The 24754-nt window shown below is 41.7% G+C and overlaps 1 protein-coding gene across 4 annotated transcripts in view; it reads left to right on the top strand.

The window, feature by feature from the left end:
* Positions 1-3417: 3417 nt before the first annotated feature.
* LOC143667097 (solute carrier family 23 member 2-like) overlaps positions 3418-24754 on the top strand; it is a 52826-nt gene continuing 31489 nt past the window's right edge. For 3 of the 4 annotated variants that reach the window (XM_077140939.1, XM_077141098.1, XM_077141163.1), the window contains exons 1-3: positions 3418-3645; positions 9557-9703; positions 11009-11166. In XM_077140939.1, the coding sequence (XP_076997054.1) occupies positions 3604-3645; positions 9557-9703; positions 11009-11166 (347 nt within the window). In that variant the 5' untranslated portion in view covers positions 3418-3603. The remainder of the gene's footprint in view (positions 3646-9556; positions 9704-11008; positions 11167-24754) is intronic. The other variant, XM_077141010.1, reaches the window with a different exon arrangement.

Below are 24754 nucleotides of genomic sequence, written 5' to 3'. Positions count from 1 at the left end.
TGAGGAGTCTCAGCCAACTGAGTGAGTTCCTACATAGGGAGTAGGAAAAATCGGGGGTCCAAAAAGCCAAGGTGCAAGAAATCAACCATTATTGTTCTTAAACTCAAGCAGTTCAGGGTTCCTGCCTGCTTTCTTAGGAGGTGTGGCTATGTTCTGGGGCTCTGTAGACTAAGTGGAGAGGAGAGATGAAAATAACTATGCAAAAAACATTTCATTAGTAATTAAAAAATGGGGCCCCACCAGCTATATTAAGCTTCTATTTCTTAAGGGACAGCAGTTAATGACTTTCCTGGGTGTGTGCTCAGATGGAGAAGATAGAAGTGGAAACTGCTTAATCATCAACAAAATGAAGCATATGAACCAGGTACACTCCCTTGTACTTTTACTGATAACGTGACCAAATGGTATTGCACCTGCTGCAATACCACAGAATTTGCATGGAAAAAAATCACTGAACTTCTTCATCTAGGATACTCCCTATCATAGTAACTTGGGAGTGGCCACTTCCTTCTAGCATCTTCCTCCTGGCCTCCTTCCCTTTCCTTTGGGCTAACTGCCCCATTTCATTTCCATGTGATTTCTGGGTAACTGCCAGTCAAAGTTCCCCACCTCCGCCCCATGCCCTGTTGGCTGCTTACAGGAAAAGGTACAGAACCCAGGCTGGGCCAATCAGATCCTTTCTTCTTGGAATCAGAATTTTGAGTGATGGCACAGGACGACTAGTGCAGATGGGTCCCCTGACAGTATTGCCCTAAAAGATAAAGCCCATGATCCATGAGTTCCTGCCATGGTGGTTCCTAGAACTTCCCTGGTTTATGCCCTTAGGCAGTCCTTGATTTCCTAGATAGTATTATGGGTTGCCAAGAAGGACTCTGGAACACTGTCCTATGCTAAGTGAATAATGAACTGGCACCAGAAGGCTGCAGACTGGTGATCAGGCCCAGGTGAATAAGCAAGAGAGATATAATATTGAACTCAATACCTTTGAGGTGATGAGGTCTGGCAGCCCAGGATCTCTCACTCCAGGGAAGCCACTGCAGTAGAATCCCTTCTGATTTTTATTTTTCTCTGCTCTGTTCAGCCTACTGCAACACCCCTCTACTCTGAGTATAAGGAACCAGAGTATAAAGGAAGAGTCGGAATCATGAAGACACCTTAGCTGGCTGAGGGAACTGCTCCTACTGAGAAAGGGGAACTGGGAGCAGCAATTAAATATTGGCAATCTGTTTTCCAACTTTGAAATCTGCAAGGCCACCATCTGGGGAAGCTGAGGCTGGGGAAGAGTTGCAGGTTCCACAGTGGCTTTAGTGTGAGACATGGTAGTGAGAAGCCAGGTCATGCCAATGATGAGTGAAGGGTTCACAGTCTGTGGACATGACTTCTGAAGGGTAGAAGACAAAGGAAGGGAAAAACTATGGCTTGATACCCCATCTGAGCTGTTGAGGAAGGCAGGGACAGCAGCAGTGTCCACAAGGCAAAGAGTGAAAGCAACAAGGACTAGTGTGAAGAACTGTGTGAGATGCAAAATGTCAGGCCCAGAAGAGGGGCCTTGAGAATGAAGAGTGAAGAATGGCCTGAAAACACTTTAACAGGTAACCAAATGAAGTAGTAGTAGGAAATTGTCTTTGTGACGTACCTCAAATGTAGCTAATCCTGCACCACTTTACTGCAAGCTACAAGAGAATTTAATTGTACCCCTAAGCAATGGCAGGGAAAGCAAGGGGCATGGTCAAGAAAGAACATTAAGGATGGGAAGAGCAGAGTCTGAGAAATCTCCTTCTTCCACTTTACACCTAAAAGTGACAGTGTAATGGTATATACAAAGTGAACTCAAGTTTGCTCATGCCCGCATGTCTGTGAGGGTATGGGTTGTGGTGGACTGAAGGTATCTCCTCACTGTGACTCATGGACCAACCAGGACTGTTGCTTCATGTAGCAATGAAGCAATGAATGTGGGCATCTGCTCCCTGTCCTCACAGCCTTTACTCACACAGCCCAGGGAACTGCACACTTAGGTTTTCAGGAGAACTCAACAGCAGCAGGAATCCATACCTTCCAGAGGCTAAATGCTGTTACTTCCATTTCTGAGCTGACTTGGGGCTCCTGGGCATCAGCTGTGGAGGATCCACGTTTTCTTTCAGGGATAAGGTGGGGAATCCCTCTCTGTGGCCATGCTTACAGAATCAACCTCAGTGGACCCTTTCTGGTGTAGACTTTTTCCCTGCAGATGCAGTGTCCTCCCCATTTTCAGACCCACAGGGTTTGCAGTTCTCCATTTGTCATCTCCTTGACCCCATGAACTGTAGAATAAGACTGCCCAGGTTTGGATCTCAGTTACTTTATTTACTATGAAACTCAGGCTAAGAGCCTTACATCAACACCTGAATTTCTTAATCTGTAAAATAAGGATAAGAATGCTAGGTTTCTTACAAAGATTTCAATAAGATAAAACACATAAAGGTGGAGCACAATGTATATAGTAAGTATGCATTAAACTTCAGCTACTTAGTAGCTTTTGACTCTTCTGAACTTGGCTTTTCTGTCACAGCCCAAACTAGGTCTGCTGCCTCCCTTTTAAAACATTTCATTGTCATGCTTTTCAGGGCTTCCTCTAGGAGCACTTCCCATCGACTTTTGTGTGGGTTCTGCCATACGTTTCCTGAAACTTTGGACCCAGGGCCATCTATTCCAGAATGCTGCACTAACATGAGTAACTGGTACTTGGCTTTCTTTGGGCTATATGGAGTGGAGTTCATCAGTAGTTTTTGAGAAGTCTTTCAAGTGCCTCTGCAGAATAGGAGAAAGGCAATGCTTTCCAGGACTTCTCTCACTAAAAAGTGGGTTATTAAGTACATCCTAGAGGTAGGAAAGCAAAACTCAAATATTGGAGGCATTATTTTTCTCAGACTGTCACCTAGGTCATTGGAGAGCCTTTATGCAGCCACGAGCCTCGGGGAGGCTGCTCCCAGGTCAACAAATAACACACCTTCCCTCATTAATGACAGGATTAATTCATTTCCAGGGGCCAGGCTGGTAGGCTATTTTTCCTTCCCGCTCAACCGGTCCTCTAGGAATGCTTTACAAAACTAAACCGCCTCTATGTTTAACCCAAAGCCTCACACTCATCCCCTACACCTCCTGCCCCCTGGAATCTTGTTTCTGGAAAGCGCATTCATGTCACACCCTGTCAGAAAATGTCCTGATTTGTTTCCTTAGTGCTATGGAGGATCCGTAATGTCTCTGTAATGAACAAAACTTCAAATTATGAAACAGTCACTGAAGGTGAATGCACCTCGACCCCCTGCAGCGTACCAGGCAGGGCAGGAAGTGGGGTTTGTTACTGATTGGCAGGTGGGGTTACCAGAGGAGGGGACGAAAGACCTGGAGGCCCCTCCCTCCTCACGACGGGAGCCAAGATCCCTGTCTCCCAGCTCTCAGAGTTCCGCCTGGCCTTATTGTGTCAGCAGCCCCACAGCCCACTCTCTGTGCTGAATCAGGCTTTAGAAGATTAATCTTCCTCTACTGGGACAGCTCCATTCCTTTTTCACTTTTCTCGGCCCTGCTTCCCCGGAGGAAGGCAGAAGGAGAAGACCCTGGGTTGCCATGAACTCTGCCAACCCCAGCTGCCAGCACCCCAGCCCCTTGGTGAGTGCTGCTGGAAGAGAGAGGGAAAGAGGGAGGCAAGCTCTGAGGAAGGGGTGCAGAGGGGGTGGCCACATGGAGTCCCACTGCCCTAGCTCATTATTAGGCTAAGGATGGACGTTTTAGGTTAAGTTTAGATTGAGCAGGAGAAGCAGCTGCCTTCCCCACTCAGACCTTAGCCTCCACCCCAGGGCCTGTCACTTTGGGTCACTGATAGCGGAGACACAGAGTCTTCCCTGAGTGCTTAACTGTGATGAATTTACAAAAGGCTGGGGAAGAATTCCAAGATTGGATTTCTCAATTTATGCAGGTGACAGATCCTGTTCCCTTCCCCTTTACTCACTGTTTGGTCTCTGTTGAATTGGAAAGTTTGTTTTCCAGCTTTTCCCAGCATTATGGTTTCTCTCATCAGAAGCCTTTTCTGAAGTTAAGCAAAGGAAAAGAGAGAGGGAAGAGGCAACCAATATGCCCCAGGCACTTTATGTACTTTATTTTCTTCCTATAATCCAGTGACAAGTGAAGAATCTAAGGCCTTGAGAAGTAAAGTTACAACAACCCATCCGGAGGCATTGAGTGGAGACCCTATGTTTTTGTTACTTCCCACTGCAGGGGGAAAGGACTTCTCCCCGCCAGGTAGGGGCTACAGCCCCATGAGGCCCAGTCCCATGTCTGTGGGACAGGTGCCACCCAGACCCTGCAAGCTGCTGGTCAGCCTGCCTGGAAAGAGGCCCTGGTCATCTCTTGGAAAGCGTAATAGGCTCTCCAGAGCTGAATTCTCCTCTTCTCTCCTCAGAATTCTATCTGTCTTTCTGCCACCACCATCTCATGAAAGCCAAAAGAAATCTTGGAAAATAAATACTCGCTTTCCTATAGGCTACGGTGTTTCCCACAGTTTTTGGCTTCCCTGGAGTAAATTGCAAAGTGGAGGAGTCTGGGATGCCTATCCATCCCCCACTTCAGTGTTTTTTCTTCTTTTGTCCCTCCCTCATTGTCCTTAAAGCCTCAGTTTCACCATCTGGAGTAAGGAGTCCCTTTTCTGAGTTTTGGTTTTCATATGCGTGTTGCCCTGCCAATAACTTCTAGAGACCTAAACATGGAGAATACAGCTTCCCAACCCTGCAAGCTTCTGGCCTAGCTGGACGAAAAGGGAGTAAATAAATATTTCTGATACAAGGGAGAGAATGGTAAATTATATAGTGGAGAAACAAAGTGTGATGGGAATGCAAGAGAGAAATCACTTCAGATGGGGAAATCAGGAAAAGTTCTTGGAAGAGAGAACATCTGTTCTCTCTGAGGGAGGGTGCAGGTGGAAGAAGCAGGGCGGTGAGAATTGAGTGGGAAATACAGCATGGGCAAAGGCACAGAGACAGGATAAAACCACATTTGGAGAAAGCTGGGCAGTCCCGTTGAACTTTTTGAGAGGAAATTTCCAGAAGGTTGTGTAGAGTACGGACAGTGTCAGAGGAGGCAGGAATCTACCCTGCCCCCAGGGATCCACCCAGGCTTTCCACTGCTGCTCTCCTTGCACCAGGGTCTCCCTCAGCTCTTGCTGTCTGCTTGGAGGCAGCGGGAGGGCTGTCCCTGACTGTATAGGGAGATTCCTGCAGGCAGCTTGGTGTGCGAGATAGGGCGCTGCCCTCGACCCCGCAGCATGAGGGCTCCACTCTTCCACTTACTGTATGACATTGGACAAGTTGTATAACGTCACTGTGCCTCAATCTCCTCATCTGTGAAATGGAGCAATAAGATTGTGGTAGAAATCAAATGAGAACATGAATTGGAAGCTCTTTGCAAACTGTAAAGTGCTATAAAATGTCAATGCACATCCTAATGCCTTTTTTCCTTTTAAAGAAGTTGTACGTTTACAGAAAAATCATACAGAAAACAGAGTTCCCATATGCCATCCCCTGCACCATTATTAGCACCACATATTAGCGTCATACATTTGTTACCACTGGTGAAGGCATATTACTATAATTGTACTGCTAACTATAGTCCATGGTTTACATTAGGGCTCAACGTTTGTGTTGTATAGTCCCATGTGCATCTTTAAAATTTATATTCTGGTAACATGTATACCACCTAAAATTTCCCATTTTACCCACATTCAAATATATAATTCATAATTTCTGTGATAAAATCAGGAGTAAGAATACTCAGAAGCCATCAGGGTGGGGACAGTCTGTGAGTCAATGGTTCCTGCTCTAATAGGAGAAAAGAAAAGAAAGACCAGAACCAACAATTCTTCCTAGTCACAGCAGTTCCCTCCCCTTTACTTCCAGTCTCCTCAGAGAATTCCAAGAGTTCCTGGGAGAGGGTGTGAGATGAGCTTGCAGGCAGAGTGCACACAGCTGCACCAGCCACGGCCTCGTGTTGACCTTATGCACGAGGACACACCACGGGCTGCCATACAGGCCAGCCAGCACACATTTCCCCAAGTTTCCTCACAACCATCCCGGAGATAAGCCGAATGCCCCAGATTTTTAGATGAGGAGCCTGAAGCCTGAGGGCGGTGAAGTGGTGTGCCCATAGTTACTGAGCCTGGAGGGACAGAATCATGTCTGTCCAACTACAAGCGGCATGCTCTTCTCTGTCCTCTTTGCCTAATCCAGAATCTATCAACTCTCTCCCTCTCACACACATGCTCCCTCTCCTTTTACTCAGCCTGTTTTTGTTTTCTTGCTGCCCTCTGGGGTTCCGTACACTCCTTAAAACATTGCTATGCATGCTCAAGAGCCCAGAGCTCCCTGAAGTAGCCCTCAGTCTGTCTTTTGTCTGGCTTTCATCTTCTTAGGGGGAAAAAACTACTTTTACCTACGACCCAAGTACCACACAGTATCAATACCTCTTTTTATTTTTTCCAGAAGTCTAAATAGGATAAATGTGATATTTCAAGCATTCCAAGAATTAAAGTTAAGAATCTATAAAATATTCCATTCAAAATATTCTCTTTAGTCATTAATTTATACATTTATTCATGTTTTTCATCATCTGACAGAAATTTATATGCTAACTATATGCTAGACATAGAAATAGAAAATGATGGAAATTTCTGGTCCTTATGGCCTTTTAGGGGGAACTGGTGAGGGAACATGTGCCTACAGCCTGGTGTGTTTTGGTGTTGTAGGAGGCCCCGAGGGGGTAGGTCTAGTCTGGTGGGGGGGGGGGGGGGCTCAGGCAAGGCTTGCTGGAGCAGGTGAATGACGCATGGTCAAAGTATCACTAAATAGATGAGCAGAAGCAGAAGCCTTATATTTATGTTTTGGGATCTAAGTGTTAGAACATTAATAAGCAAAAGTTCTTCTGAGCCCCAGAGACAAAATGACTCTGCAGAGTTGTGCCTTGGTGAGCTCAGCAGACGTGACTCCAGGAGCCTGGGCCATAGGCCTGGGCTCTCCTCCCCCTCGCTCAGGGCTCCATATACTATGCCACACTTTCTCCATCAACAGCAATGCGGGTCCAAGGGAAGGAGTTAGGAAAAGTGGGTGCCTGTGCTCTAGCCCCACGGAAGAGAAGGACTGGTCTCCAACCCCAAACACCTCCCCGTGTTGGCTGGTATTGACCCTGTTGGGCCTTTAACGGTGGGAACCCTCAATGCTCTTACAACGGTGGTTCTCACCTGGGTAGGGGAGGGGAGATGTTGCTCCTCCACACACACGAGAGACATTTGGCAATTCCCAGAGACAGTTTTGGTAGTCGAAACTGATGGAGGGCAGAGAGGGGAGGAGGATATTACTGGCATCTAGTGGGTAGGGGCCAGGGATGCTGCATAACATCCTTCAGTACATAGGACAGACCCCCCCTACCCCAAACAAAGAATTATCTGGCTCAAATATCAATGTTGCTGAAGTTGAGTAACACTGTAGTAGAATGTAATGTGCCCTACGGGCCAGTGCTGTACTAGAGGTAGGAGGGAACAAACACCCAGTTCTTCATCTGGTGGTTTCTTGCCTCGCTCCATTTCTAAGCAAGTATAATTCTTAGGTGGTGCCTCCCAATATCACAAGGCCTAGGGCCCACAATGCTTTTATGGGTCCACAAAGTTGTTTAAATTTCATTTAAAATCAGAAGGAAAATGTACTTTTAGGTCAAATAAAATGATTTAATATATAATATTAATATATTTGTATTTTAATATATAATATTAATTTATTTCCCTTTACACCAACCTAGTTGCCAAATACAATTTTAAGTATTTTTTGAGGAAGTGCCTAGTACCCAGGAAAGTCATATGTGTCCTTGCTGAAGTTCTTTTTTGTGACTGGGCTGAAGTAAAGAGTGTTAGGCATGGAGGTGAGCATTGGAGTAGGTGACTTCAGCATCCTCTCTGAAACTGTCTCCATGAGAATCCCTCATTACCTCTATTTAGAGCCTTTCCTCTGTGACCTGACAAAGGCCCAGGGACTCTGTTTTTGTTTTCCAACTACTGAAAGAAATATCATACAATGGATTAGCTTGACAACAGGAATTTATTGGTTCACAGTTTCAGAGCTTAGATAGATTGCTTCATCCTTGGGGTTGATATCTTCTGGCTGGCCCGCAATCTCTGGGATTTCCTGCCTTTTCCATCATATGGCAATGCATATGGTGGCATCTTTTCCTTTTTCTTCCAGGTTCCATTGACTTACAGCTTCTAGCTGTTCCCTGTGACTCCTCGCTGTTTGACTTTCTCTCCACTTACAAAGGGCCCCAGTGATCCTAATTAAACCCCAACTTGATTCAGATGGGCCATGCCTTAACTGAAGTAACATCTTGAAGAGATCTTATTTACAATAGGTCTACACCCAACAGAATGCTGACCAACACCAAGAATATGTCCAACTTGGGTACATAATTAAAGCCACTACAAGCCTGCTGGGGCATATCACCTAGAGTTACTTGATCTTCATGCTGTTGGGCTTGACACCTTCTGGGACACCAGAGACCATTGCTCTCATGCTCTTTTCACCCTGATTAGATGCTCAGATCTCAGCCTAAGTATGTGTTCAAAGTCTTGAAACGTGGGCCTGGGTGATTGTAATAATTATGCAAACAAATATCTATTGGAAAATTACTCTGTGCCAGGCACTAGACCATGTGCTTCATGCTCCAGTCTAATTCTCTCAACCATCTGCAAAGTAAGTCCTATTGACATTTCTGTCATATAGAACAAGAAAATTGAGGCTTACAAATATTAGTTGTCCAAAGTTATATAGTAAATTAAAAAGCCAATAAATTGGAGAGAAAAATTTTAATTAGAAATTAATGTTGGTTAAACTTGTAGGAATGTGAGTTGGTTATCGATCCTCACGTAGTCTATATATACTATACTCATTTACATTTCCACGTTCATTCATTCATTCTGTTTACACTGTACACCTTTTATGTGTCAGGGTTGCACTAGAAACTTGGACCACAAAAAAGAGTAAGGCACAGCAAATGCATTCTGGGAACTAACAACCTAGAAGAAGAGATGGATAAGGAAACAGTCCATTATAATAAGCATGCTGGGATGAGCATTTTGGTAGATGTAAACACAGGACCTGGAGCTATGTTTTTTCTGGGGTCAGGATCTTAGGAGTGCAACGAGATATTTGCCTGGCTGTTGAGAAGGAACACTTACTTATTTGTGGACATTGAGATTGGTCCCCAACCCCTCCCCGACAAAGCTGCTTCTCTGTCAGTGCTTCAAGTAGTGCACCCACTCTACCTGCTCCCCACTCCTGTTCCCCTCCCAGTATCCCCCCTCGAAGATTATGGAGGCCCTGCTGTAGATGCATATATCTTTTGAATCAGACCATGAAATCCCTGACTGACCAACAGTCGTCTATGTTCCATTGCCTCCTGCCTTGGGAAAGCCATTTGTCCTGTTAAAATCAAGAAATCTACTTGATTCTTCTTAAAATGCCCAGCTGTATCCTTTTCTTGTTCTCAGCAGAGGGATGATGACATGCTCAGCTCCTACACTGATGGCCAAGGCAGGAAGAAGTATGGGCAGCTCAGGAGTCCTAGCAGCAGCCGACTGGCCTACAGCATCCTAGACATCCCACCATGGTATCTCTGCATCTTCTTGGGGATTCAGGTAACACCATCCAGCAAGCCTGGTGGCAAAGGGCATCTGCCTTAAAAGCCTTCTCAGCACATACCCAGGTCAAATTGGACAACATTAAAATCCATTTGCTTATGTTGTTGCCTTCCATGTTGGTCTCCAGGAGAATTCAGGTCTCCTCCAGTCACTATTTCTCTCCAGGAGTTTGGGGGTAATGGTGGGAGTTTGGGGGGGGGTATTCTCCTTATGCTGAGCTGTTTGGTCAGATCAGGGACACTGACTATGCCACTTTTCTCTTGGATGGGGTCACTGAGCTGGTTAAAGGATCAGTTTACTTTGGTGAGTCCCCTTTGCTGATAATTCTGAGAGGCCAGAGAGGTACCAGGCCAAAGCTGTACCCCTTACAGCAAGCCCTTTTCTCTATAGTTCTCTTTCTGATTCCTCTTCCACCTGCATGTCTAGAGTACTCTAGTGTCATGAGATTTATTTCATAATGGAAGAGAGTTAGCCCTATCTGATAAATTTGGTTAGCCAGTATTGCTGGGCCTGATTTGAAATGGGAAATAAAACAATGCTGGATTCTTGGCCCAGAAAATATTGTGACTGGATTGGCCTAGCTGATGGCATGTCAAAAAGGTTCTGAATTTCCCATGCCATTCATCCCAAGACACTATAGGAGCACTGCAAGGATTGTCACAGTGCCCCTACAAATATGTATGTTCCCTGTCACTTGGTCCCTTATCTATATATCTATCTATCTTTCTATCTGTCATCAATCTAATCTAACCTAACCTAATCTAATTTAATCTAATCTATTCCCTTTATTGCTGAGGTTACATGCTGTGGAACAGCCCTGTCATGAACTCTTGGTCTTACCCTGTCCTATCATGGTGTCGGAGGATCTCAAACAGCCTTTGGCCAAGAGCCCAGAGCTCATGTTCATGTCTTCTTTGTCCATGGTCTTGCCCTGACTTTATACTTTGCTGTAATAATGAGCCTCTTGTCTTATTCTAGTTCTTCAATCTGCCACCCTCACCTTAAGTCCTGTCATGTCCTACTGTGCTTGTGTCCCTGCCTAGGTTTCTTGCCCAGGACAGCAGTTTCCAGTACTAGGGTCCTGCCCTTAAACCCCCCTCCCTCTGTCTGTGCCCCTGCTTCTTGCCTCCAGGCCTTCCTAGATTCCACAGTTTGCCTGGATCTTTGCCACTTGCTCATGCATGGCCAGGCTCCTCTGAGACCACAGGCAGAGCTCTTGCCTCTGGCAGTGGGAACAGCTTCCCTGTGGAAGTCAGGCTGCACAGCCTCCATGGGCCCTTCTGCTTCCCATTCTACCCACAGCACTTCCTTACAGCTCTGGGAGGGCTTGTGGCAGTGCCTCTCATCCTGGCCAAGGACCTGTGTCTGCAGCATGACCCACTGACCCAAAGCTACCTCATCAGCAACATTTTCTTCGTCTCTGGCCTCTGTACTCTCCTGCAAGTGTTTTTAGGAATCAGGTAGGTAAAACTACTCCCTTGGATTCAGGTTTGACCTATGAGTGTAGCTGGAGATGTGGTCAGGAAGCTGGTGTGGCACAATAGAGGGAACACAAGATTAAGTGTCAGAACCTTGGTTCAAGTCCTAGCTTCAATACTTACCTACATTAGTTGAGTTTCTTGGTTGAAAGTGATGAAAATCCAGATTTAGACAAAAAGATGTCCTTCATTGACTTCTAAGATCAAACCAAGAGAAGGGCAGGGGTGCATCCATGGATCAGGAACATGCTGACCCAGGACTAAAATGCTGCCAGGATCTGCGTCTCTCTTTTCTCTACTCAGGGATGCCCCTAATATTTGAGAGAAACTGGGGCAAGAGTACAAATGGAGACCAACACACTGTGACTAAATACTGGAAAGTTATAAACCAAACTTATCATCTCATAAATAAAATATGTCTGATAATCCTACCTGGAAGGCCAGCTTTGAGTTTAGAATTCCCTGACCCCTTAGAGTTCTGCTCAGAACATGGCAGCATGTGGCAGGGAGCCAGCCCTCAACCTGTTGTCCCCCACCCCCCTCTTCTCACCTCCTGCTTTGCTCCAAATATAAATGCTGTCACATGCATGTATGCGGCCACCCCAACCTGTACATCCAAGATCCATTCACACATGCCCAACAGAATACAAAAAAAACTACCTCCAAATGGTCACCCTTAAGCCCCTTCAGCCTAATGGTAGACCTGGGGAAGAAGTCCAAGCAGACTCTGGAAGAGGCACAGGGGTATTTAGGAAGGGAATCTGGGGGACTTAATGAGGAGAGGGGTACAGAGTTCAGGTGGACAAATCTTGGCTCTGAAGATCCCTCTCCAGAAGAGGCTAGAGTGGGGTCCTTTGAAACATAGCACTAAGTATAGGGGTTCCTTTTTCCCTGGTCTAAGGGCAAGATTGTCTTTTCATTGCCCTGTCAATACCCATGCTTTGTTCTTGCAGACAGGTTCCTGCATATGTCCATAGACAGGGCTGCTGGCAGTCTTCACCTTTAGCACCCAAAGCAATCGAGTACTGCTCTCTAGTCTCACATTTTTAAATTCCAAGGAAGGCCTCTGATTGACCCAGTTTAAGTCAAATGCGCAGCTCTGGACCACCAAGGCAACAAATGTGGAAACTCCCATTCAGGAAGGTTTCCCACTGAAGGTGGGGAGCTGAGTACTGTTCTGAGTAGACCAGACTATAGACATTCAGAGAGCTAGATGTGTGGTGTGGGCCTTGTAAAATAAGGCTGATAATAAAAATATGTGCCCCACTTTCCTTACTGTATCATGAAAGTGATAAATTCATGTAATCAGTTGAATTCCCCCCTCCACTTTTTTTTTAAGTATCAAGTCTTTTATGTCCATATGTGTACTGTTAACAGCAGCCTGAGTAAAATGGAGTCCTATTACTCTGGAACTGTTCTGGCCGCGTTGTTGAAGCATGGGAACTGTGACTTGGAACCCTTCAACCCTTCACTTCCATACATCATCTCTTTTTACATTCTCCACCAACACACCCTCCCTTATCTTGATTCCCTATAACCCCACACAGCTGCCTCCTTGGGTTACCATCTATTTTAGTTTCCTAGGCTACTTAAGGCAGTACCAGGAAATGCATTGGCTTAAACAATGAGACTCTATTTGCTTACAATTGGAGTGGGGGGGGGGGAATGTTCCAAATAAGGCATCATCAGGAAAACGATTCCCCCTGTGGTTGCAAAGGCAAACAAAAAACATTTTCTGCAGTGTGCCTCTGATTTTTTTTTAAGAGAAAGCAATTCTTTCTTGGGTTGCTTGGATAGTTCATTGGTAGATTTTTCGTCTGCCATTCAGAAAACCTGGGTTTGCTGCCCATGCACTCCAAAGATAAAAAATTTAAAAATACTAAACAAAAACATTCAACAAATATACAACTATATGATGATATTGTGAGTTATTGATTATACATCATGAATGGAATGATCATATGGTAAGAATATTTGTGTTTGTGTTTGTGTGTGGTTATGTTTAATACATTTAAAAAACTTGAAAAAAGAAGCATTCAACAAATAGTGCTGCAATATTCACATGGAAAAGAATGAAATGTGACCCCCACCATACAGCATACCAAAAAAAAAAAAAAGAGAGAGAGAGCGAGAGAGCGATTTGACAGGAAAAATTAACACCCAATTTATTCTTTTTTAAAGAAATATGTTTAGTGAGAAATATTCACACACATGCAATACATCCATGGTATATAACCAGTGGCTCACAATATCATTACATAGTGCGTATTCATCACCATGATCATTTTTAGAACATTTGCATCACTCCAGAAAAAGAAATAAAAAGAAAACAGAAAAAGCTCATGCGTGCCATACCTCTTACCCCTCTCTATCGTTGACCACTAGTATTTCAATCTACCCAATCTTGTTTACCCCTTTTCCCCCTATTATTTATTTATTTATTTATCCTTTTTTTTTTTACTCATCTGTCCATGCCCTGGATAAAAACAGCACCAGATGTAAGGTTTTCACAATCATATGGTCACACTGTAAAAGCTATCTAGTTATACAATTGTCTAGCTATATAGTTATAGAATCACAGCTACTGGAACACAGGTCAACAGTTTCAGGTACTTCCCTCCAGCCACTCCAACACACCATAAACTAAAAAGGGATATCTATATGTTCTAGTTTGTTAGCTGATGGAATGCAATATACCAGAAGTAAAATGGCTTTTAAAAGGGGAATTTAATGAGTTGTTAGTTTACAGTTCTAAGGCCTAGAAAATGTCCCAATTAAAACAATCTATGAAAATGTCCAATCTGAGGCATCCAGGGAAAGATACCTGGGTTTGAGAAGTACAATGAAGTTCAGGGTCTCTCTATTAAGTGAGAAGGCACATGGCGAACAGGATCAGGGGTTCTCTCTCATCTGGAAAGGTCCATGGTGAATCTGGCATCATCTCTTAGCTTCCTCTCCTGGCTTCCTGTTTCTTGAAGCTCCCCAGGAGCTTCCCCAGGAGGCATTTTCCTTCTTCATTTCCAAAGGTCGCTGCCTGATGGACTCTGCTTCTCGTGGCTATGTCGTTCTGCTCTCTGAATCTCTAGCTTTCTCTAAAATGTTTCTTCTTTTATAGGATCCCAGTAAACTAATCAAGACCCACCCAAATGGATGGAGACATGCTTCCACCTAATCAAGCTTAACAACCACTGTTGATTAAATTACATCTCTGGGGGATGATCTAATTACAGTTCCAAACATATAATACTGAATAGAGATTAGAAGAAATGGCTGCCTCTACAAAATGGGATTAAGATAAAACATGGTTTTCTAGGGTACATGCATCCTTTCAAACCAGCACAGTACATAATGCATAAAAATAAACTTCAGGATAGCCAGCTGTGTTTGAAATTTCTCAGCCACTGAAACTTTATCTCCTTTCTCTCTTCCCCCTTTTGGTCAAGAAGATTTTCTTAATCCTATGATGCCAGGTCCTGATTCATCCTGGGATTTCTGTCCCATATTGCCAGGGATATTTACAGCCCTGGTAGTCATGTTTTATGAAGTAGGGAGGGCAGTGAGTTCACCTGCCAAGTTGGCTTAGAAAGAGAGGCCACATCTGAGCAACAAAAGAGGTTCTCTTGGGGTGACTGTTAGACATAATTGTCATAGGCTTAGCTCTTCCTTTGCCAATATCTTCTTAATCATTTGAATCAAAACCACATGGTGGCTCAGTGGTGAAGTTCTCATCTGCCATGCTGGAGACCCAGGCTCGATTCCCAGGGCCTGTCCATGCAAAAAACTAAAAATAAAAAAAGCACACACAGTAGATTGTTACAGGGTTGGCTGGTTGTTTCCAGGGTGGACTGAATAGATAGTATCCAGAAGAGGTTGTTATTTCTATCTTTTTGTCTAAATCAACTCAAAAGCACTTTCCAAAGTGCTTCCTTTGCAAGTCATTTCCAGGAGACTGTTCAGGTTCCTCTCCTCTGGAGAGGAGTAAGTGATTGGCGCCTACATCCCTTCTCCCTCTCCCTTATGTCACCATCTCTGTGAATCAAGATTTCTTCCAACGCACCTCTCCCCTCCCCAAGGATTCAGAGGAGTAGAGTGTTCACTCTGGTCTGTCTATTGGGCTCAAAAATCTAGACGCCCTCCTTCTAGGATTGGCCCCAGAAATATAAGATGCCAGTGGCAGCAGAATCATTGGAGAGGGCTTTCGGCTTTCTACCTGGATACCAACAGGCCTCCCGTCCACCCATGGAAACTCATACACACAGAGCTCTTCTGGATGGGGATGCCAGCTAAGCTGGGACCGCTGTTAAAGCCCAGGGCCATGGGGCTGTAATGTGATGTGGATGGGTACCCTGATAAGTGAGGGAATGAAGGTAAAACACCAAAAGGGTGTATGGCAAAGAGTAAGTGCTATGCCTTTAACTATTCCCCCAGGCCATGCTCTTATCATTCAGGCACGACTTAACATTTAGTATTTAGAAAAGGCCTAGGAGGCCCTACTGTAATGATGCCCTCCAGTAAACAACCAGGAGAGGAGCTGCAAAAGAGATGTTTCCAGTTCAAATCCAATAAAACCTGAGATAAAACATAATTCATTATGATGATGGAAAATCCTCCAGGCCTGAATTCTAGTCCCAGCTGCTGTGTTGTGGGAGCTTGGACAAGTCATTCATCTTCTTAAGGCTTAATTTTCTCATCTGTAAAATGGAGTTGAATTTGATAAACTCTAAAAATCAGTTCCAGCTCTAATATTGTGGGAACCTATGGTGTTGAGAGAGAAAATGATGAAGTGCCATATTTCATCTGGATAATCAGTATATTATAAATATACTGTAGGACTAGCCTTGTGGTAAGTTCTGTAAGAAACACAAACCAATGTGGAGTTAGAGTTCAAGGAACTTAGCCCCTAATGAAAAATGCTGCGCCTGCAAAGTAAGAGAGAAATACTATTAGGAAAGTCATGCCAACGTCATCAGACTAAGGTGGAGGCTGAAATAAACTTGAGTTCAGGTTCATCCTTAGCTGGACTTCCCTTTTTGATCTAATGAGCAACTGCCTGGGTTGGTACAGGTTGTAAAATCTAAATGATGGCTTATGAATCAAAGGCCAAGTGGAAATGATTGCTTGTATCTCCTGACCTCCATTTATTGATGTGCTTTTATATCTTACAAATGAAAATGCCCAATGTTGCAATAAGATTTCAGAAGGTCTTAGTAATTAAAGTCATGTTAAATAATCAAAGGGGAAAGATAAGAGGTAATAGCTGCTGCTTGTAGTATAAGAACCAGCAAGCTTCATGTCCAGTGCCGGGCAGGCAGCTATAGTCCTTGGCAGCATGGACAGCTACCTCCCTGGTATGATAGGTGCATCCCAGAAAAACCTTCTTCACTTAGGCACTCACGTTTGAAATCGAGTAACGGGATACACCACCATTCATTTAATTTTTTACAAAACTTTTTTATTGTAGAATAAACATACATACAAAGCAAAGAAACCACTCTTCAACCCATGGTTACAGGACAGATTCCAGAGTTTGTCATGGGCTAACATACCATCGTCTCAGATTTGACTTTTAGTTGTTCCAGAACTTTGGAGGTCAGAAGAAAACATTTTTTTTTTATCATCTAAATCAACTTTTTTTCCTTTTTTGTGAGAAAAAACAGATACATATATATACAAAACATATATACAAAAAAGCAATACATTTGAAAGCACAATACAACAACTAGTTGTAGAACAAATTTCAGAGTTTGCTATGGATTACAATTCTACAATTTAAAATTTTTACTTACCACCATTCATTTAAAAAAAAAAGATCTTAAGTTCAAAAGGCAATCACAGGTGGGCCACGGTGGCTCAGCAGGTAAGAGTGCTTACCTGCCATGCCCGAGGACCCGGGTTTGATTCCCGGTGCCTGCCCATGTTAAAAAAAAAAAAAAAAAGGCAATCACTAGGGAAAAAAAATACTGACTACACATAATTCTAGGTTTTAACTCCATCTTGGCAATTATTCATGATACTTGCCAGGTGATTTTTTTCTCTGGAATGTTTCCAGGTGATGTATTTCCTTTTCTATTACTCAGAAGTTTTATGCTTGCCCAGAAGTTTTGCCTGAGTTACCTCCAGCCTTGGTCTTTTTCTGCTCCAACTTCTCTGCCGGCCCAGCCCTGCCCCACCCTGTCCTCTCCTAGCTCTGCACCTGACCCAGGTTCTGCAGAAAGGCCCAACTGAGCACCAGGGATCTGCAGTCACATTGCCTCTGTCCCTGTTTACAGTTCGGTCATCACTGGAGCTCTTGCCGCAGCAGGAATGGCGCTGGCTGTGAGGAGTAGAGGTGTAAGTCTGTGATCAGCCACATTAGAAGAGGGAGAGAGGGTTGATGTGTCCCAAAGGGGGCAGCTGGTGCTTTGTTTCTTCTGGGTATAAATTAGGTAGTTACTACAGGGAAGGCACATGATAGGTTTTCCCACAATCTAGCAGTCCTCATACCCACTCCTTGCAGGGAGCTCAGTAAAACAAAATAGCAAAGTACTATTTGTTGAACAGTGAAGTCTTGGGGTTTTGACGGGCCCCAGACAAACAGGTTTCCTCTCCTTATTGGAGATCTCTGTCTCCTTGCTTTCTAGGCAGAGGGGAGCGCTTTTATCCCTTTTAATTGATTATTTAGATATTCACCTCCAAATCTAAATAAACTAAATATCTAAATAAATTGGTCACTTCCGTTTTAGGCATTACTGATTGATATGCCACTATGGGTGATTAGGATTTCATTTTCTTTCACCACCCCTCATTCTCATATCACACAAGCATACTTCCCATCCTCCTATCCCCAGCACAGATCAGTATTCAGCATTTATATTATGATTATGTTGCTATTTGGAGCTCAACTGCAGATTTCCTTTCCTGCCCAATTTTGAAGTTATGTTTCTTGTTTTTAATATACTTAATTTTCTATGTGTTTATTTCTGGTTCAACCCTAAATTTCATGCCTGTTGTCTAAATGTCTTCTTAATAATTTCATTCAAAACAGATAGTCTATCAGTTTCATCTTCATGATGTACTATCTTCCGCAGCTTTCTGATCTGGTATGGCTGCCATCTATGCCTACTGCTCAGCTGCCATCCTGAGATGGCCCTCATCCACCACCCTGGGAATTTCCTTCATGTTAGGTTCTCTGTTGAATCTCTTATTCCCATGTCTTTTTTTTTTTGGTGGAACACATTACCCAGTAACTTCCTGAGAGAGAGTGAACAGGAGATAAACATTGTGAGGCTTTGCATTTGCATGTCTGAAAATATTTTGATTCTACTCTCGCATTTGATTGATACCTTGGCTGGATAGAGAATATTAGGTTAGAAATAATTTTCTTTCAGAATTTTGAAAACATTATTCCATTGTCTCCTAGTTTCCAATGTGCTTTTAAGAAGTCTGAAGTCTCTTGCAACTATTTTTTCCTCACTGGACGCTTGAAGGATTTGCTTTTTAATCACAATGTTGTGAATATTTAATTACATCTCATGATCTGGGTTTATATTCTTTCAGTTTATTGTGTATTCAATAGGCCATTTCAATATGCACACACTTCTTCAGTTTCTTGCTGAAATTTCTATAATCTATATGTTGGGCTTCCTGGAATGGTCCTCCAATTTTCTTTTTATCATTTCCTATTTATATCTCATAGTCTTTTTTTTAATAGGAAATTACATTAACTTTATCTTCGAACTCTTCTACTGAGTTTATTTCTGCTATCATTTTTCATTGAAATACAATTCACATAACATAAAAGGCATCATATTAAAGCAGATAATTCAGTGATTTTTGGTATAGTTACCATGTTGTGCAACCATCACCACTATGTAATTCAAGAAATTTGCATCACTCCCATTAGCAGTCAGTTCCAATTTCCCCTTTGTTCTATTCCTTGAAAACAATCTATTTTCTGTCTCTACAGATTTGCCTATTCTAAATACTTCATATAAATGAAATCGTACAATATATGGCATTTTGTGTCTGCCTTCTTTCACTTAGCATAATGTTTTTAAGGTGTATCCATGTTGTAACATGTAACAGTACTTCGTTCCTTTTTATGGCTGAGTAATATTTTATCATATGACTAGGTCACATTTTGTTTATCCACTCATCAGTTGATGGACATTTGTGTTGTTTCATCTTTTTGGCTATCATGAATAATTCTATACAAGTTTGTGGGAATATATATTTTCAAGTTTCTCAGGTATATATCTGGAATTTTTGGGTCATATAGTAATTTTGTTTAACTTTCGAGGAACTTCCAAACTGTTTCTACACATTCCCACCAGGAATATATAAGGGTTTGAATTTCTCCACATCCTGGACAACATTTGCTATTGTCATCTAAAAAAAATATATTATTATAGCCATCCTAGTGGATATGAAGTGGTATCTCTTTGTAATTTTTTTTCCTCTTTTTCCTTTTTTTTTTTTTAACTTGGGCATGCACCGGGAACCGAATCCATCTTTGTGATTTTTAAACTTGTATTTACCTAATGACTAATGATGTCAAACATTTTTTCATGTGCTTATTAGCAATTTGTGTATCTTCTTCGGAGATGTGTCTATTCAAATCTTTTGCTAATTTTTAAATTAGATTGTTTCTCCTATTGTTGTAGAGTTGTTCATGTTCATTATATGTTCTGGATACTAGACCCTTACTAATTATATGACTGGTAAATATTTTATCCCATCATTTGGGTTATCTTTTCATTTTCTATGTAGTGTCCTTTGACACACAGAAGTTTTAACTTTTGATGAAATCCAATTTATCTACTTTTTGTATTGTATCGCTTGTGTTTTTTTGATATCATATTTAAGAAACTGTTGCTTAATCTAAGGTCACAGAGATTTACATGTTTGTTTCCTTCTAAGAATATTGGCTCTTACATTTAGGTATTTGATCCGTTTTCATTTAACGTTGAAATCAGGTGTGAAGGAGAAACCCAAATTTATTCTTTTGTATATCATCATCCAATTTTCCCAGCTTTTTTTTTTTTTTTTAACATGGGCAGGCACTGGGAATCGAACCCAGGTCCTATGGCATGGCAGGCAAGCATTCTTGCCTGCTGAGCCACCATGGCCCACCCTATCATGTTTTAAGAACTCTTTTTTGTCCTCTGAATATTACTTTTTAATGCATCTTGTTCTTGCTTTATGAATGCAAACCTTCTTTTACCTCTCAAAGATATAAATGAGTGTTTTTTGTTTTTTTTTTTCACATTTTAAGCGGAATTAAAAAATTTTTTTTAATTTTTTTAAATACAAGGAAACACCAAATAAATGCAAACATTCCTATTTTGATCATTCCGTTCTGCATATATAATCAGTAATTCACAATATCATCACATAGTTGCATATTCATCATCATGATCTAAATGAGAGTGTTTTGTTTCATTTTTTTTAAAAAGTTATTATCTCTCAGCTGGAGAAGTTGCTTTTAACTGTGTATTAGGATCCCTCAGTTATCTGGTGATCCTTGTAAGTGTGCTCATATTTAAGAGCGGGATACTAAAAATTCTATTGGAAGTTCTAAGGGTTGGTCTCATTACCTTGGGCTCCACAATATGATGTTATTCAGGAAGTGCCACATAACTTCAGGGATTGCAGTTCACACCGGAGTCTTAAGTAGTGTTCTAGCTAGAGAAGCCGAAATTTCAGCATCTTTTGCTTTTCCTCTTGGCTGTGTCACATTCTTCAGAAAAGGAACTTTCAGTCTCATGCTTGGAGGGTAAAGGCCTGACCGTCAGTGTTATGGAAGCTGAGTGGCAATGTGAACCGGAGATATTGGTGTTTGGTATGCATATATTAACTGAGTTCCTCAGTGCTCAGTGTGGGACCCACTTCAACTGTGTCTACTTTCTTGCAGTCCAGAGACTTACGCTTCATCTTTGCCAGGGAACAGCCTCTAATCTTTTGTCAAGATGGGGGAAGGAACTGGCTGGTTCTTAAAAAGAATTTCAGTCTGCTTTTAGCTCCACAAATCCCACTACTTGCAGAAGTATCTGGTTCAACCAATTCCTGAGACTGGGAGTTTTTCATCATAATCCAGTTTTAACTATTGTTAACGTAGGGTTCTGCTTTCTCTGGACTGTTAGATCAGTTACCACTCTTCATCTGCTTTTCAGCTTCCAAAAATGTCTTTGCAATGTTTCCTACTCCATTCTCTTTATCCTTGTGAATCATTCTTCTAAAATACATTCTAATATCATTTTGGTGGAGTTTAAAGAGGGGACAAATGTTCAATCTGGCATTTTTATAAGAAGCCAATGCTTATTTTACAAGGAATTCTTTATATAGTAAGAAAGTTAAAACTCTGTCTTTATTAGTTGCTATAAACATTTCTGGTATCTTTAATTCTGACTATATATTTTTGCCATATCAAAGTTTCTGTGTTTCTATGATTTCATGTTTGCAAAAGGTTTTCAGTTTTCCTTTGCTATCTCTTAAACTACTTTTAGGCTTATAAATTCTTTACCTATCTAGTAGATAAGATAAATATTACCCTTAAAAATGTACTTATGTGTCTTTTTAGTTTTAGTTTCACTATTGAATTCATCTGGAATTTATTTAGGTGTATTGTATGAATCGAAGCTTTAAATTTATTACTTTCTCCCCAAATGCCAATTTTCCTCAATATCATTTGTTGAATAAACATCCATTCTTCAAGAAGAAGCTAGACTTTATCATCACATATTAAATTCTTAAATATCCTAAGATCTGTCTCTTTCAGAGCTACTGTTACCTGACAAAGGCCATGGATTCTATTGTCCAATGTGCTCAATAACCAATTCCTGAGACACTGGGGTTTTGAAGAGAGAAAGAGTTTATTACTAGGTGCATAGTAGGAGAGCAGATGGCCTAGCTATCCAAAATGTATCTTCCCAAGTTTAGGGGGTTCAAGGTTTTTAAGGATTTTAGCAAGGGGAGATGAGGTCATTTGGATTAGCAAGTTCAAAGCAGAAAAGGAGACAGTGTTATTATCATTTCCATAGGAGAACATAAGCTGAAAGGAGAGGAGGCAGAGCTATCATGTTGACAATACTAAAAGTGTAAGCCGAGAGGGCGGGCCACGGTGGCTCAGCAGGCAAGAATGCTCACCTGCCATGCCAGAGGACCCAGGTTCGATTCCTGGCGCCTGCCCATGTAAAAAAAAAAAAAAAAAAAAACAAAAGTGTAAGCCTAGAGGAAGGGAGACCAGCTGTCTTTCAATGGCAGAGTCTAGCCCATAGGATCTACAAATGTCCAGGGCTGAAACTAGCCCATGGCTAACTTCAAATTCTTCATTAGCATTAGGACCTTTGCCCTACAAGAAAATAACCAGATAAAGGGAGTAATAGCTCTTATAGTCACAAAGGCACAAGATAAGGGCTTTTGCAATCTTTTTCAGAAATCAGGGCAGCTGAATCATACTTTAGGGATTTCAGGTGTTTCCCTGTCTGCTCCAATATCCCAGAAAGCAAAAAGGAATATAATAATTCAGTAATCAAAATCATTCCTTAATTTCTCAATTATACCATTTTCTTCTGCCATTAATATCTTTATTATGTTTCTACCATTAGCACACTGGTTTTTTTTGCTTCTTTGTTTTTCATGGGTAGGCACCGGGAATTAAACCCAGGTCTCTGGTATGGCAGGTAAGAACTCTACCTGCTGAGCCACCATGGCCCAACCCACACAGTTTTAAAATTAATAATTTTGTATTTTATCTAGTGGTGCATATATCCCCATATTATCCTTCCTTTAAAAATCTTTTTAAGTTATTCTAATTTTTATTTTTACAAATCAATTTTAGAAGTATTTTATTAAATGAAATAATCTCATTAGGATTTTTATTTCAATTGCATTTTATCATTTGCATTTATAGATTAACTTGTCATAATTGATCTGATAATATTGAGTTTTCTTATCAGGGAACATTGTATAAATCTCATTTTTCAAGTCATCATTTGTCTCCTATTAAGTTTTTTTTTTTTAATATAACTCAAGTTATTCTATAATGTGGCTGTATATTATTTTATATTTTTTAAAAATTCCCTATAAATTTCACTTGTTTCTTACAGAAAAGTCTTTCCCTAAGTCTTCAGAACAGGAAAACTTTCCCATTTTGCTGCAGGATTTTGTACAAGCCCAGGTTGTGTTCAGTTTTCTATTTATGCATTGTTTGTTTGGGAGAGCTCTATCTAGGCAGAGTGTCTAGCAGACAAGGTGACTAGAAAGTTCTTCGTTCTCTTTACCGTCTGTCCATTCGGGTACTGACAGCCTCTTCCTTTCCACTATAAGCATTCAGTTCAGATGGTAGACATAGCCCCTAGTTACTTAGTTTGGGATACTTAGCTTACATTCCTATAGTTGCCATGCCTGGCAATTGCTAGTTCCTAAGTCTGTGCTGAAGAGTTTGCGACAGTTTGTAGTGCTTCTTTGGACAGGGTGATTGTGGAAAACACTACTCATTTCCTTCAGCATGGTAAATTTTCAGCACTGTTCTCATCTCCATCCATTTGTACTTTTTGTTAAGTGACTAAGAAACTCAAAATTCTGGCAGTCTCTGCAGGTTCCCCTTTCCTTCTTTTCTTTTGAGCCAGGACTGTCATCTCTGAAAAGAACTAGATCAGTGCAGACCTGGACTACCTCTATCAACTTCTGATGTGTTTGTTAAAAATGCACCTTCCAGGGCCTCATCCAGATCCATTTTTCAGTGGATTAGGACCTATTAAGAATCTGGAAGTTTTAACAGAATCCCCAGGTGATTCTTATGCATATTGAGGTTCAGGAATCAAGAAATGATAGGATAGGGTGGGATGGAAGGAGAGTTGGATGAGGGGCTTCTATTTTTTTTGTGGCTGTATGGTGATGGACTTAGGTATAGGTAATCAGTTTGGTTTGGAAAATAAAGCATGTGTCAGATAATCCAAAATTATGAGCCTCAATCATGTTCATCAATGATGAAATTTGTGGAAATAATGCCTGCATTTCAGTTTTTCCTTTAGAGTGCTGCCAGGTTTTGCATGATATGCATTCCCTGGGTGTTGCAATGGAATTTGGGATGAGGCATGTCTGGTGTATTTAATCATCTCCAAGTTACCCTGAGAGCATCCATCTCTTTCAATCACCCCAATTCTTCCCTGTCCTTTATAGAATTTGCTGACCTCAGACATTCAGATCCTAATTCTGCTAATGGTTAACTTTATTAACTTGGGTCCCTGATCCCCTATCTATAAAATGATAAGACCACATTGGATAAGTTTCAAAGGTTTCTTCTCACTCTAAAATGCTATGAATTGTTATTTTTTTAAATCAGCAGTCTTTGATCTCCATGAAACATATCTCAGTTAGACTACATAAGCAGAATAATGGTGAATCATACCCATGGGCAAATAAAAAAATAGATAGGGCTTACTATGATAGTAACAGATCAAATTAATTACAGAGTACCAAAATGTATTGAGATATACATTAAGTTCACTGTATAAGGTAAGAGGTACATTGAACAATGAAAGCCTAATTGAGACTGGGAATACACGTATCCCAAACGTATAGCAGGAAG

The sequence above is a fragment of the Tamandua tetradactyla genome, chromosome 1, assembly GCF_023851605.1.
Source record: "Tamandua tetradactyla isolate mTamTet1 chromosome 1, mTamTet1.pri, whole genome shotgun sequence".
In the NCBI taxonomy this organism is placed as follows: domain Eukaryota; kingdom Metazoa; phylum Chordata; class Mammalia; order Pilosa; family Myrmecophagidae; genus Tamandua; species Tamandua tetradactyla.
The sequence above is the reverse complement of the archived record's forward strand: the minus strand, read 5'-3'. Positions and strand labels throughout refer to the sequence as shown.